The sequence below is a fragment of the Rhea americana genome, unplaced genomic scaffold, assembly GCF_003343005.1.
Source record: "Rhea americana isolate MKP2758 unplaced genomic scaffold, rheAme1 scaffold_161, whole genome shotgun sequence".
NCBI classification, from domain to species: Eukaryota; Metazoa; Chordata; class Aves; order Rheiformes; family Rheidae; genus Rhea; species Rhea americana.
The window spans coordinates 2,177,589-2,190,219 of NW_028185717.1; the positions used below are offsets into that span (position 1 = coordinate 2,177,589).

The window sequence follows — 12,631 nt, forward strand, 5'->3', positions numbered from 1 at the left end:
TAAATATGTTGATTTTCCTTCTTTTTTTTAATTGGCTTATAAAAAGAGAAATCTAGGTTGAGAAATACTGTACCTCAAAAAGCATTATGGTAAAGACTATCCCTACTTACTTCCAATACATTTGCCATATCGTGTTTCTTAATAACTGGGATGTTTTGCGTTTGCATAAGAGTGTTCAAAACTGCCTTTGGCCAGGAAGGCCAATGGTCTCCTGGGGTGCCTTAGGAAGAGCGTTGCCAGCAGGTCGAGGGAGGTGATCCTGCCCCTCTACTCAGCCCTGGGGARGCCTCATCTYRAGTMCTKYGTCCAGTTCTGGGCTGCCCAGTCCAAGAGAGACATGGAGCTGCTGGAGAGAGTCCTGCGCAGGGCTACGAGGATGMTCAGAGGGCTGGAGCACCTGCCCTGTGAGGAACGGCTGCGAGAGCTGGGCCTCTTCAGCCTGGGGAAGGGAAGGCTGAGGGGGGATCTGATCAGTGTGTACAAGTAYCTGAAGGGAGGGTGTCAAGGGGACGGGSACAAACTCTTCTCAGTTGTCCCATGTGACAGGACAAGAGGCAATGATGATCTCCAGAGGTCCCTTCCAACCTTGCTGATTCTATGATTCTGTGATTAATCTAAGACTTTCACTGAGTGACCTCACTTGGAATAGTGGAACCAAATTACATAATTTTTCCAATAAACATAGGAAAGAGAAGGTTGTTGACTCTGTTAAAGAAAAATACCATCTCTGCTAGAACAAGAAAAAGAGATCCAGGAAATCTGATTTTCCTTCTAGACATTTGACTAGTTGCATGAGACTCTGCTATTTCTTCCCTTGAACCTGAGTAGCAAGTGTAAGCCCTCTCAGACTAGAAGACTTGAAATCTGCGTCTAAGTGATCTGAGTTTCTTGCAGAGGTTTCCAGTAAAACCTATTTCTTCTTCTTCAGACTCAGGATGCCTTGAGTCTGGCAGGAATCGTTACGCTGAATGGTGAGTGCAGGATCTTAGTCCTGACCAGATTGTTGGAAGTCCAAGTTTGATTTTTTTTTTAATCACTGTTTGGATTTTCTTATTTCTATACAAGCTCCAAGACAGCAGAAAATTGCAGATCTGAGCTTGAAAAATCCACATGTATGTGATAGAAAGCAGGAAATTTGATAGGGGATATTTCAGCTACTCAGGCTGATAGGACAGGCCATCTGAACTCAGTTCTGAGATCTAGGACTGATGATGTGCTAGTAATTTAAAGGGTAGGACCATGTCATTTGCTCTTGGGACTTTTATAGGCCACAGTTTTGGAGACGTGTTACTTCTTCGGATTCTGGAACTCCTGTTGTCTGTTCTGGCTGAAATGCCATAGATAGAGACTACTAATCTTTTTCATTCCTTCCTTTTTTTCTTCTTCCACTTAATAAACTTTAATATAAAACCAGTAGATTTCCACAAACAGACATCCCACAAGCTGACAACAGACCATATTTCTCCTTTCCTCCTGACTTTTCTAAGCCCCGTTAGTATTCTGCTTTGGTCCCTGTTTAATAGGTRCCCTTCACCCTTCGTCTTGTGGGTGACACACAACCTCTCTCAGTCAGCAAGTGCAGAAGTCATTTGATAATGAGAAAGAGGAGGTTACTTTACAGTGAGAGCAGATCTCTCACTAACAGCCTTTATTGATCCAAAAATAACGCATTGATCTTCACTGCTTCCTTGGTGGAAGAAAATCACTTCATCTGCACTTTGTGGTACTGGTTTACCGTTGATGGACGGGGTGTGTGTGTGTGTGTGTGTGTGTGTGTGTGTGTGTGTGTGTAACTCCTGCTGGTCGTACTGCTTTGAAAGTGGTCTGGGACCCCTGACTCCTACGGTGTTGCTGTAGGAAGGGTATTTACTTGAAGATACAATACCAGATATTGGTAAGTGATGTTTCCTTCCTGTTACTAAAGGGTTGAACAGATGCACTACTTTCACTTACCTTTTTAAATTAATATATTTTTCTTCTTTTTTCTCCCCTCTCCAAAGCAAATGAAGAAACATCCTTGTCGACAATGTGACAAATCTTTCAGCTCATCCCATAGTTTGTGTCGTCACAATCGTATCAAACACAAAGGCATTAGGAAGGTTTATACATGCTCGTAAGTTCTACTTTTGTTGATTTTTAAAGGTACATAGAGACAGGGAAGAAGCCAGCAGGAAACATTCTTCATGGAATTTCTCTTCTTGATTGTATGAAAGCGTGTCATTGATTCAGATTAATCAGTTATTTACAGATACACAGATGAGCCAAAATATTTGGGCTGTTCTGCGTGCATAAAACGTAGCAAGCTACTCAAAATGCTTGTACATGAAGTAAAGTTTGCTTTCCTTCACATGCTTTCGTAAGCAAATGAGAAATCTAACTGAATTGAGAATTTCCATAGCTTATAGTTCTACAGTGGTTAATTTGTTTTTTAGGTTTCTAATACACAACCTTCTCTCCTAATCTATAGAAGCCAGTATTAACATAAAACAATTTGTAATGTCTAAAAATGCTTAATCAAATTTAAGTGGCTGGAGAGGTGATGCATTATTTGGTAGAAAGAGATGTCAATCAGATGAGATAGAAAATACAAACTTTCTATTTTATCTCTCCATTCTTATTCAAGTATGTATGTCCATATTGCAGAACTAAAGTTATGAAAATGGAGCTGCAAGCTGCAACCGTTCGCTGTGGTTGAGATCGTAACAATCCCTTCTCTGCCTTAGTACCTCTGCTTTATTGTGGAAAGTAAAGAGGCAGTGGTGTGGGAACGTGAAGCCCTGTCGTGCGTAGTGTTCAAACACAGTGCAGTATAACCTCCTGTCTCCCAGCATCATCTTTGCTTTACACGGCCTGCGTATCTGCTCATTTCTGTTGTACCCTGAAGTTGCACTTGGCCTTACCTGCACCAGCTAGCCTAGGCACTATTTCACTTGGAATATGATGAGTAGCAAGATCCTGTGGGTTTTTTGAATTCTTCTTAGTGGAAAGCATATTGTAGCTCTCTGTTTTCATCTCAGAATCTCTACAGTTTGTTTCAGAGAAAGATACTGACTTTTTTTAATTTTTTTTTTAATGCTTACTGTTTCGTTTAACTTAAAACTTCAGGAGAGAGACTCTGAAAGAGAGTGCTGCAGTTTAACTTCTTCCCTGCATTTTTTTTTTAGTTATTTTTGGCCATCCCTCTTCCAGACACTTGCACAATACCACCTACCCAATATGTTATATCATTGTTAGAGCTCAAGAGAAATCACATACCCTCCAGAATCATGTGAGTGATTCAGAACTGCTGTAGCTGGTTCTGTGTAGGAGAACAAAGCAGATTGTGGGTAGTTTTGTTCTGCTAGTTAGTTTGAGGTTGGAAAGGGAGCTGAGAAGGGATTAGTTCCAAGCAGATAAAGAGTTTAAACATGAATGCAGAATTAGGTGACATTTGAAGCTAGCATTCATCCTATATGGATGATGATTGTTTTTCCAGTGAAATTTAGATTAAGGAGAACTCTGGAAAGTGTTTGATAGAAATGTACAATTTGGTGATGTGCAAAAAGAAGCTCAGGTGCTCCCAGCTTTTATTCTGACCTACACAATGTAAAATTTTGGATATTACCTCAAAAGAACTTCTCATTTGCTGTAAATTTAAGTTGTTCAAACATTTTAAATTTATTTTGTAATTATGCTTATTTTGTTATAATACTTAACTGTGCAATTGATTGGAAAAAGATTGGTGCTATCTTTAATAGATTGTACTCTTGTCTGGACTTATTTACAGATCCTATTTATATTCATCAGAATACTGTTAAGGATCATGTTTGAGTCAGTTTGCTTTGTGTTTATGTAGGCACTGCCCGGATTCAAGACGTACTTTCACCAAACGGTTGATGTTGGAAAAACATATTCAGTTAATGCATGGCATTAAAGACCCTGATGTTAAAGAAATGACTGAATCAACCAATATAGAGGAAAGGGAAGTAAAAGAAGATACAAAGGTAATCACTTAGAAAATTCTTCTTGTCATAAAAAGAGGATTTTTTTGTGGGTATACCTTCAGGATTTTTAAGTAGATACAGCTATTTTGATCCCACAGAAGTCTCATCTTCTGTGAAGTCCTGCCCCCAAGAATCTGAGAGGCTCCCTGAAGAACTTCTGTCATGCTTGAACTGGAGCGTGGTTCTTGAAAGACATTGTTTGATTTTAGTCACTGAATGATAGCATATGGTGTGATGGCACTTTTATGCTGGTGATTTGTTTTAAGACCATCTTTCAGAACCCTGCAACTAAGTCCTCTCATAGCTGTAGGCAAACTACAGGTTACATAAAAGCAATGTGAGCTGCTTCCAAAGACTCAGAAGAGGTACTTCAGCATCAGGTTTACTGGTCACAGATTGTACAGGGAAATTGATTTCAATCTGATGCTGAGCGATAGGAGGAAGTATGTTAGGGGRGTGTTGTAAGAAGACAGCCCTGTCCAAAAACTTTTTACATGGGGAGRTTGTTAACAGCATTTTTCAAGTGCTCTGTGTGGTAAAAATTTTCACTTGTGATACCATATCAAAGGCTGACAGTAGAGGCACAAGCACAGATGTTTTTAAAAATGTACTGTTCATTGTCTTTTACATGACTGTTTTTCAACACAATATATTGTCTGCTTATTTAAATGTTAAAAATACGGCTGCTATATACATTGTCTTTTTGAAGCATCATAGGGCATATGTAAGCTAAAGAGAATGCAGGGATTCTTGAGAAATATTCTTGTCAGTGCAGTAACAAGGAGAGTAAAAAGCAATCCATTTAATTAGTAATAAAGGTTGTACATGTTGATTCATTCTTTGGCAATATGTTAGTGTAGCTATTAACAGTCAGGAGATGACCTGCCATATGAAACTTTATGCATGAAATAAAATTATAATTGTAGTTTCTGAAGGTAGTGCTAAAGAGTTCAGATGTTCTGACAGAACATTCTACATTATGTAATTGTAGTTGTAGTTGTATTGTGTAGTTGGATGCAGTTATACTTGCAAAAGTTTGTTCATGTTTATCCAGTGCATTAGATACTATAACTCAATCAGAGCTGGCAAAATAAATTTTACATATAATTCATAGTAAAAAAAAAATCTGATATCTACAAAATGTAATTGCTTGTATGATTTCAAATACTGTCTTTATCCAAGTTTTACTGGCATCTACCCGGGGAAGGATTTTGAAGTTTGCAAGTCACAAACAGTTAAGAAATGAACTCTGTTTTTATGATTACGTGAAATACTCTTTGTCTTCTTTAGATTCCTAGTCCAAAGCGTAAAATGGAGGAACCTGTACTGGAGTTCAGGCCTCCACGAGGTGCAATCACTCAGCCATTGAAGAAGCTGAAGATAAATGTTTTTAAAGTTCACAAGTGTGCTGTGTGTGGCTTCACAACAGAAAATCTTCTGCAGTTTCACGAACATATTCCTCAGCATAAGTCTGATGGCTCTTCATACCAGTGCAGGGAATGTGGACTCTGCTACACATCTCATGTGTCTCTCTCCAGACATCTTTTCATTGTACATAAGCTGAAGGAGCCTCAACCAGTATCAAAACAGAATGGGTCTGGAGAGGATAATCAGCAAGAAAATAAACCCAGCCATGAGGATGACTCATCTGACAATTCGGTATCGGACAGAAAATGCAAAGTGTGTGCAAAGACTTTTGAAACTGAAGCGGCCTTAAATACTCACATGAGAACACATGGCATGGCCTTCATTAAGTCAAAAAGAATGAGTTCAGCTGAAAAGTGATCAGATTATTTAGGACGCAGAAATCTCTCTCCACATTGGAATATTAATGACATTTTTGTTACAGAAAGTTCATAGTATAATAGTGTTAACAGTACTGTTCAGGCTGTTGCAATATATTCTGCATAAATGTGTCCTCTTCACCTCATTGTCTATGCTCTCAAAACCATTAAAGCAGTATTTGAGTTGAAAAGAGTTTGTATATATTTAAGCTAATAACTTTTATACTCTTTGTTACGTGTTTGTATTGGTATCTAGTGGAAAATCTGTTTTTGTTTAGTTTCTGTTTTTTGTAGTGAGTTTCTTTAAAACAGAGTTCTTAGTGCTGGGGCAGTTGGGTGGGTTCTCTTAAATTGTGTCTTACATGAATGCTTCTGAAAGAAAGGTTGGGTGATGCGAGTGCATCGCAGGCAGTGCTTGCGGGAGGGCAGAAAGGGCAAGCAAGCCTAAGGAGCAGTTTTAAATTCCACCAGACTTTTGCTTCCAAATGGCTAAGGAAGCTTTTAAACTTTCTCTAAAAAATTATCGCTGCACGTGTAGTGTGCAGTGACGGTTTTAGGCAGCAACTCCGGAACAGGAACAGGTACATACCCTTTAGAATGATAAAGTACTTCTGAAAAGTATAATTGCACAACTATGTATCATGAAGTAATTTTTTAGGCCTTGCCATCAGGTGCTCTGGATTAAACAAATAAGATATAACTAGAGGACTAGGTTTATAATTATGATGTATTTTGTCATGTAATTTATTAAACATTATATAGAAGTGAGTAAACAGCATTATGTATTTTCCTTTTTTCTGGTTCTTGAAAGAAAATAGTTAACCCTTGCTGCAGGGGTTGATACTTCCCAGCTCGGTATGCAAATGCCAAATGTTCTGGTGCTCAGTGTTAGGTGAAACCACAGCTGTCTAGGAGCTGACACACCAGCCTATGTACATACAACTGGGCCTTTTGACTTCAGCACAGACCGTATGAAGCTGGTTCAATCATTTCAAACGTGTATCTAATATCACTAGTTATGCTTTCACGAAGAGCAGAAATGGTACCATACTGTCCCTTTCATATATAGTTCTCTGTGAGAGTTATATTTTTGTTTTTTGGTTTTGGGGTTTTTTTGCATTTTATACCTTGTATGTATCCCTAAAAAATTTTGTACTTTTTTTTAAAACAAATTGTGTATATATAGATAGCTGCATGAAATACAGTAGTAATTGTTCGGTTCCTTAAAAGTCTTGCTGCTGTCAGATGTTATTATACACTATGTCCATTATAACTGTATTAAACACATTTCATATGTAAATAAATGTGGAGCATTTTGCCCCTAAAGATTTGTGAGATTCTGTTATTTATCATTAAATTTTAACAATTTTAAAGACTGAAATGTTGGAAAAAATATGGRTCCTTCTCACCTTCCTCTGTAAACGTTCTTAATCATTCTGGAAATTGTGTGTCAGATCTCTCAGTTCTGCTTTCTCTCTCATCCTCACTCCTGATTTGGTTCGTTGGTAAATGCTTGTTACCCCGTTCCATTACTCGGGTATCGCGTGGTCCTAAGGTGCTTCTCCCTCCTAGAGCGTAGAGCCGGCGCTGCCGGTCGTAGTGTGTAGTGCGCACCGGCCATCACTGCCCTGTCATTACGTGTTTACCTCTTTAAACACTTGTTTGTTGATGTGCACTGTCAACTGTACAACAAATGAGTTATCACTATGCAGAATGGTGTTTTGTATACAGTGAACAGACAATAAAAGTTAAATTTTCACAGCCATTATTAATCCTTTTTATTTATTTTCTCTTTTTTGCTGGCCTTGCACCTACCAAGGATACTGTGAGCCAGTAGCTGAGTCACCATTTGTAGTCCCCAGAGGCCAAACGTCAGCAGTAAGTGACAAGCCAGCAGTGATTCAAAGTCTTCTGAAAGTTAGGGGGCAGCTGCGTGGAGTCGTTCAGTGGTCACAGGCCTCCTGCGTCAGATGGGAGCAGTGGAGGGAAGGTCCCGCGCTGCCTCTGCTGCCCGAACTGGCACTGAGCGTCTGCCTGGGACTTCATCTCACCAGGGCAAGTGAGTGGGGTTCAGCTGCGTGGCAGTTGGCTCTCTCCAGTTTGGGGGGCTTTTTTTAATTGGGAGCTCTCCTTCCAGGAACCTCCGGAAGGGTTAGTGGATAGGGGGTCTTGAACTGCCCTGCACTGTCCTGAGACGTCTGTATCAGCATTTTTATACGCGAGGGTGTAGCACAAACTATAACTTTTGCTTCCTGGCACTGCTTTGACCAAAGGTCTCYGGGCAGATGGAAATCTGTGCAGCTGGGCCAAGGGTCAGAGCTCTCTCATGGACGTTTGTTGTTTCTTTTTACGTCCAGCTGGACCTCAAAAAAGAGATCTGGTAGGGCAATTCATATCATGATGTTTCTTGCCTGGTATGACTTGCCTCGTCCTCTGGAGTTTGGTGACGTTTTCCCTCTGCATCTTCTAAGCAACTCAAGGTTCTTCGGTGCTGGCAATGTTAGGTCGCCTSTCCTTCCTTCCAGGGTAAACTGTACCTCTTCGTGCAGACCGATCGCCAACCGTTACTCCACTAGTGATTTCCTGGTAATGACTGACTGACTGACTTGCTTATTGGAATTTTGCTTGGTCTTGCACAAAGCAAGCTTCACACTCTTATTTGGTTGACCCTTTCAGAAATGATGGCAAAATTTCCAATAAATTTATTTAAAAAAGAAAAAAGAAAAAACAGCATATTGCCACAGCCAGCAAAGATGGCACAAAGAAGGGAATGTATGAGATGTTTCCTGTGTGTCTTTGATACCAGCAAACCAGTATGAAGCAGCCCACACAACTGCAGTGGTCTCAGCATCAAGGACAGCTGCTGGCAAGCTGTGCTGAAAAGGGGAATGAGAAGGAAGGAAACAAATTTGTGACCTCTCCTCCTTTTCATCCTGTTTGTTTTGCTGCTAGGCTGAAAGGGGAGTAACTAAAACCTTCCCAATAGCCCAGATTTGGGCTATTCCCAAAGCTACTGCTGAGGCATGAACTGAAAATGAACATCACAGCTGCAGTCTGAATGAACCCAGCTCTGGTTTGGTTTATGTTAGCAGCAAATTCAGGTTGTTTCCTTCAAGAAAAGGAAATAAGCCCTAAGTAGTGAATTCTCTGGAGAGGCGTCCAAATCTTGGGAATGGCAGGAGCGACAGGAGTCATAGGAAGGCAAATCTGCTCCACACCTGCAGCAGGATCTCCAGGTGGCCACAGGGAAGGTTTGGTTTTCAGAAAGGATTGATGAATGAGAGGGAACCAAAGAGATGAGATTGTTGGCACATAATTTACCTGCCTGTAAATCTTACCCAAAGGTTATTACATCTCAAACCTATAATGAAACTTCAGAATTTCTTCTCCTATACACACATTTTGGAGTTAGGAAGAATTTCCTACTCTACATTGCAAATATGAAACACAAAGCCGCTGAATACCTTGTCCCGGGCATTTGGGATAAATAGGAAATTCAGCTCTGCCTCCAGAGCTTCAGGCTGGTGCTCTGGCCACGGGTCATCCCTGTGTCAGTGAGTATCCTAACGAGGAAGCAAACAAAGTCAGGGCTGGGCTACTGCACCGAGCCTCCTGGTAACGGGAAACTGATGCAGGACACAAAACAGACCAGATCCAAGTGAAGGTTTGTTTTCCTACTAACTGTGTCCAAAAACATTATTCTGGTTACCATAGACTTATTCTCATGCCAGGACCAGACAATTTTCCATACAAAGTCAATATTTTGTTCCTGAAAGTCTTGCTAATTGAGTTACCTAATTTTTATTTTCTGTCTTTTAATGTTACTGTCCTACTGTTAGCTTTTCTGGTTTGAACTTCCCAGCGAGGTCGAGGGTCCCTTTGCTTACGCAGTGTTGTTGTCCCCAAATCTGGGTTCTGTTACCCGGTGTGCAAGCACCCAACAGACACACAGGGTCGAGCTATTTGTTTATTTCATTTCTGCGCAGAGATGGGTGCTAGGTGGTAAATCCACAAAGCTGTGATCACTTTGATATTGCCATATACGAGTCCTAGGAAAACTGAGAAATACTGTGATTAGTCGAGAGACTGTGTTTGGGCTCACACACGAAGTGCCTGCCCAGCTGAGGGCCACGCAGAGTGTTTCAAGGACAACGCCACAACACAGCCGTGTAGCAGGAGCACGGGGCACCCACTGGTTTATGCTTGCTGATGCCTTTCATCCTCATGTGCTGCAGATCACTGAAAGCAGCAGAACTGCCTGTGAGCTGGTCTTGCTCCTTCGCTGCCAGCTCAGAGGCTGTCACATGTCAGCTGGGAACACGTAACGATCCACAGAAGTAAGTGAGACCAACTTGCAGCAGTCCAGGGTCTGGCTGTGCCCAGCACGGTGCAAACACAAAGCACGAGGGCCTGAGCCAGCCTGGCACGTGGCGTGAGTTCCTGAGCTCCCAGTCTGCCTCAGAAACCACAACTCGGGAAACTCAGAAGATTTCTGAAAACAATTTATTGGCATCAAATTTCAGCAACCATTTAACCTCATCAATACAGAATCACAGAAGGGTTGAGGTTGGAAGGGATCTCTGGAGATCATCTAGTCCAACCCCCCTGCTCAGGCAGGGTCACCTAAAACACTTCTCACAGGATCACATCCATGTGGGTTTTGAATATCTCCAGACAAGGAGGGGACCCAGTACCGAGCCCTGGGGAACTCCACTAACCACAGGCCTCCAACTGGACTCCACACCACTGATGACAACCCTGAGCTCTGCCTTTCAGCCAGTTCTCAATCCACCTCACTCTCCACTCATCTAACCCACGCTTCCTGAGCTTCTCTAGGAGGATGTTATGGGAGACAGTGTCAAAAGCCTTGCTGAAGTCAAGGGACACAACGTCCACTGCTCTCCGCTCATCTACCCAGCCAGTCATTCCATCATAGAAGGCTATCAGATTGGTTAAGCAGGATTTCGCCTTGGTGAATCCATGCTGGCTACTCCTGATCACCTTCTTTTCCTCCATATGTCTGGAGATGACATCCAGAAGGAGCTGTTCCATCACCCTTCGAGCGATGGAGGTGAGGCTGACTGGCCTATAGTTGCCTGGGTCCTCCTTCTTGCGCTTTCTGAAGACTGGAGTGACATTGGCTTTCTCACAGTCCTCAGGCACCTCTCCAGTTCTCCAGGACCTTTCAGAGATGATGGAGAGCAGCCTGGCAACAACATCTGCCAGCTCCCTCAGTACCCGTGGGTGCATCCCATCTGGGCCCATGGATTTGAGGATGCCTAGCCTGCCCAGAAGGTCTCTAACCCTTTCCTCCTCAACCAAAGTAAAGTCTTCCCTTCTCCAGACTTTCTCCCTCACGTCCAGGCTGCAGGATTCCTGAGGGCTACCCTTAGCAGTGAAGACTGAAGCACAGAAGGCATTCAGTAATTCTGCCTTCTCTGTACCCCTCATCACCAGGGCCCCTGCCCCATTCGGTAGTGGGTCCACATTTTCCCCAGTCCTCCTCTTGCTACTTTTGCTGRACTTCATTCTGCTTGGGATGAACCGCTCTTGAACTTGGAGGAAGTGATGTTGGAATATTCACTAGCTCTCCCGGAGCCCCTTTCCTTCTAGGCCCTTAGTCCATGAGACTCCTCCAAGTAGGTCTCTGAAGAGCCCAAAGTCCACTCTCGTGAAGTCCAGGGTTGCAATCCTGCTTGTTGCCTTACTTCTTTCCTGCAGGATCCTGAACTCCACTCCTGAAATGCACCCCAGGACACCATTGGCCTTCTTGGCCACAGGGGCACATTGCTGGCCAGTACTGATGCACGGGGTTGCCCTCCCCAGGTGCAGGACCTTGCACTTGCCCTTGCTGAATGCAGTGTGCTGAGAATTGCTCGTTTTCTGAGGAGGAGAAATGAAGCGTGCTAACACAGCCCACGAAGGCCTCAGACCACTGGCTGGTCTCGAGCAGGCAGGGACGCGGCGCTCCCATGCCGCGCTGGGCTGCGCTGCCCCTTTGCTCTCCATTTCCCTGGGAACCCACTTCTGCCACAAGCAAACGCAACCCACCACTGCCGCTCCAGGGAGTGCCAGGCGCGGGGCCGGCGGCCCCTGCGGTGCTGCACCACTGCCAGCTCTCCGCTGCCAAGCATGTGTGCAGCGCTCAGGCCCCTTCACTGTCACCAGCCCCCCAAAGGCCTGGCAGACGGGTCACCTCCAGGCACCCTACAGACTTGAACCCATACATCTGCCAGGGTGTCCTAGCGCGAAGGCAATTTCCAGTGACCAGGAGGCGACCTGCACTTTGCAACGCACCACTGGAAGCCAGTGAAAATGAGAAACTCTCAATCTGCGTGCCTAGGGGGTGTATTTCTTCTTGTAAAATGTAAAGAAAAATTTTAAACGAATTTTTGCTTGAGATCTGACATTTGCATTGTTTGCTTTTAATTAATGGTGTGAAGCTTAGAATGATTTACAATGGTGACAACAGGCTGCTTTTCTGCACCAGCTTTCCTCTGGGGCTCTAAAAACAACGAACCAACCCCCCCTCCCCCATAAAGTCGCTCTATGGGGTAGGAAAGGGATCGTTTGCACTTAGCTGCTTTGCAGTGACTTTTTTAGTTGACCACAGAAGTACCTAATATAGCACATCAAATACAAACAACAGATTAAGGCAGCAATACTAATTAAGTCTTCAGGCAGAATTTAAGCAGGCAAAATGACGGGTTAGGAACAGGTCCGGGCTGTGAGGGGCCTGCGCTGCGAGGGGTCTCCGCTGCAAGGGGTCTGGGCTGCGAGGGGTCTGGACTGTGAGGGGTCTGTGCTGTGAGTGGTCTGGGATGTGAGGGGCCGGGCTGTGAGGGGTCTGCGCTGCGAGGGGTC

At 43.3% G+C, this 12,631-nt stretch overlaps 1 protein-coding gene across 6 annotated transcripts in view; it reads left to right on the forward strand.

Annotated features, from left to right (window-relative positions):
• The window catches only part of ZNF532 (zinc finger protein 532), a 52,685-nt gene extending 45,592 nt beyond the window's left edge, over positions 1-7,093 (forward strand). For all 6 annotated transcript variants that reach the window (XM_085300192.1, XM_085300188.1, XM_085300189.1 and 3 more), the window contains 3 exons: positions 2,001-2,113; positions 3,836-3,983; positions 5,274-7,093. In XM_085300192.1, coding sequence (XP_085156318.1) covers positions 2,001-2,113; positions 3,836-3,983; positions 5,274-5,768 — 756 coding nt within the window. In that variant the 3' untranslated portion in view covers positions 5,769-7,093. The remainder of the gene's footprint in view (positions 1-2,000; positions 2,114-3,835; positions 3,984-5,273) is intronic.
• The last annotated feature ends 5,538 nt before the right edge of the window (positions 7,094-12,631 follow it).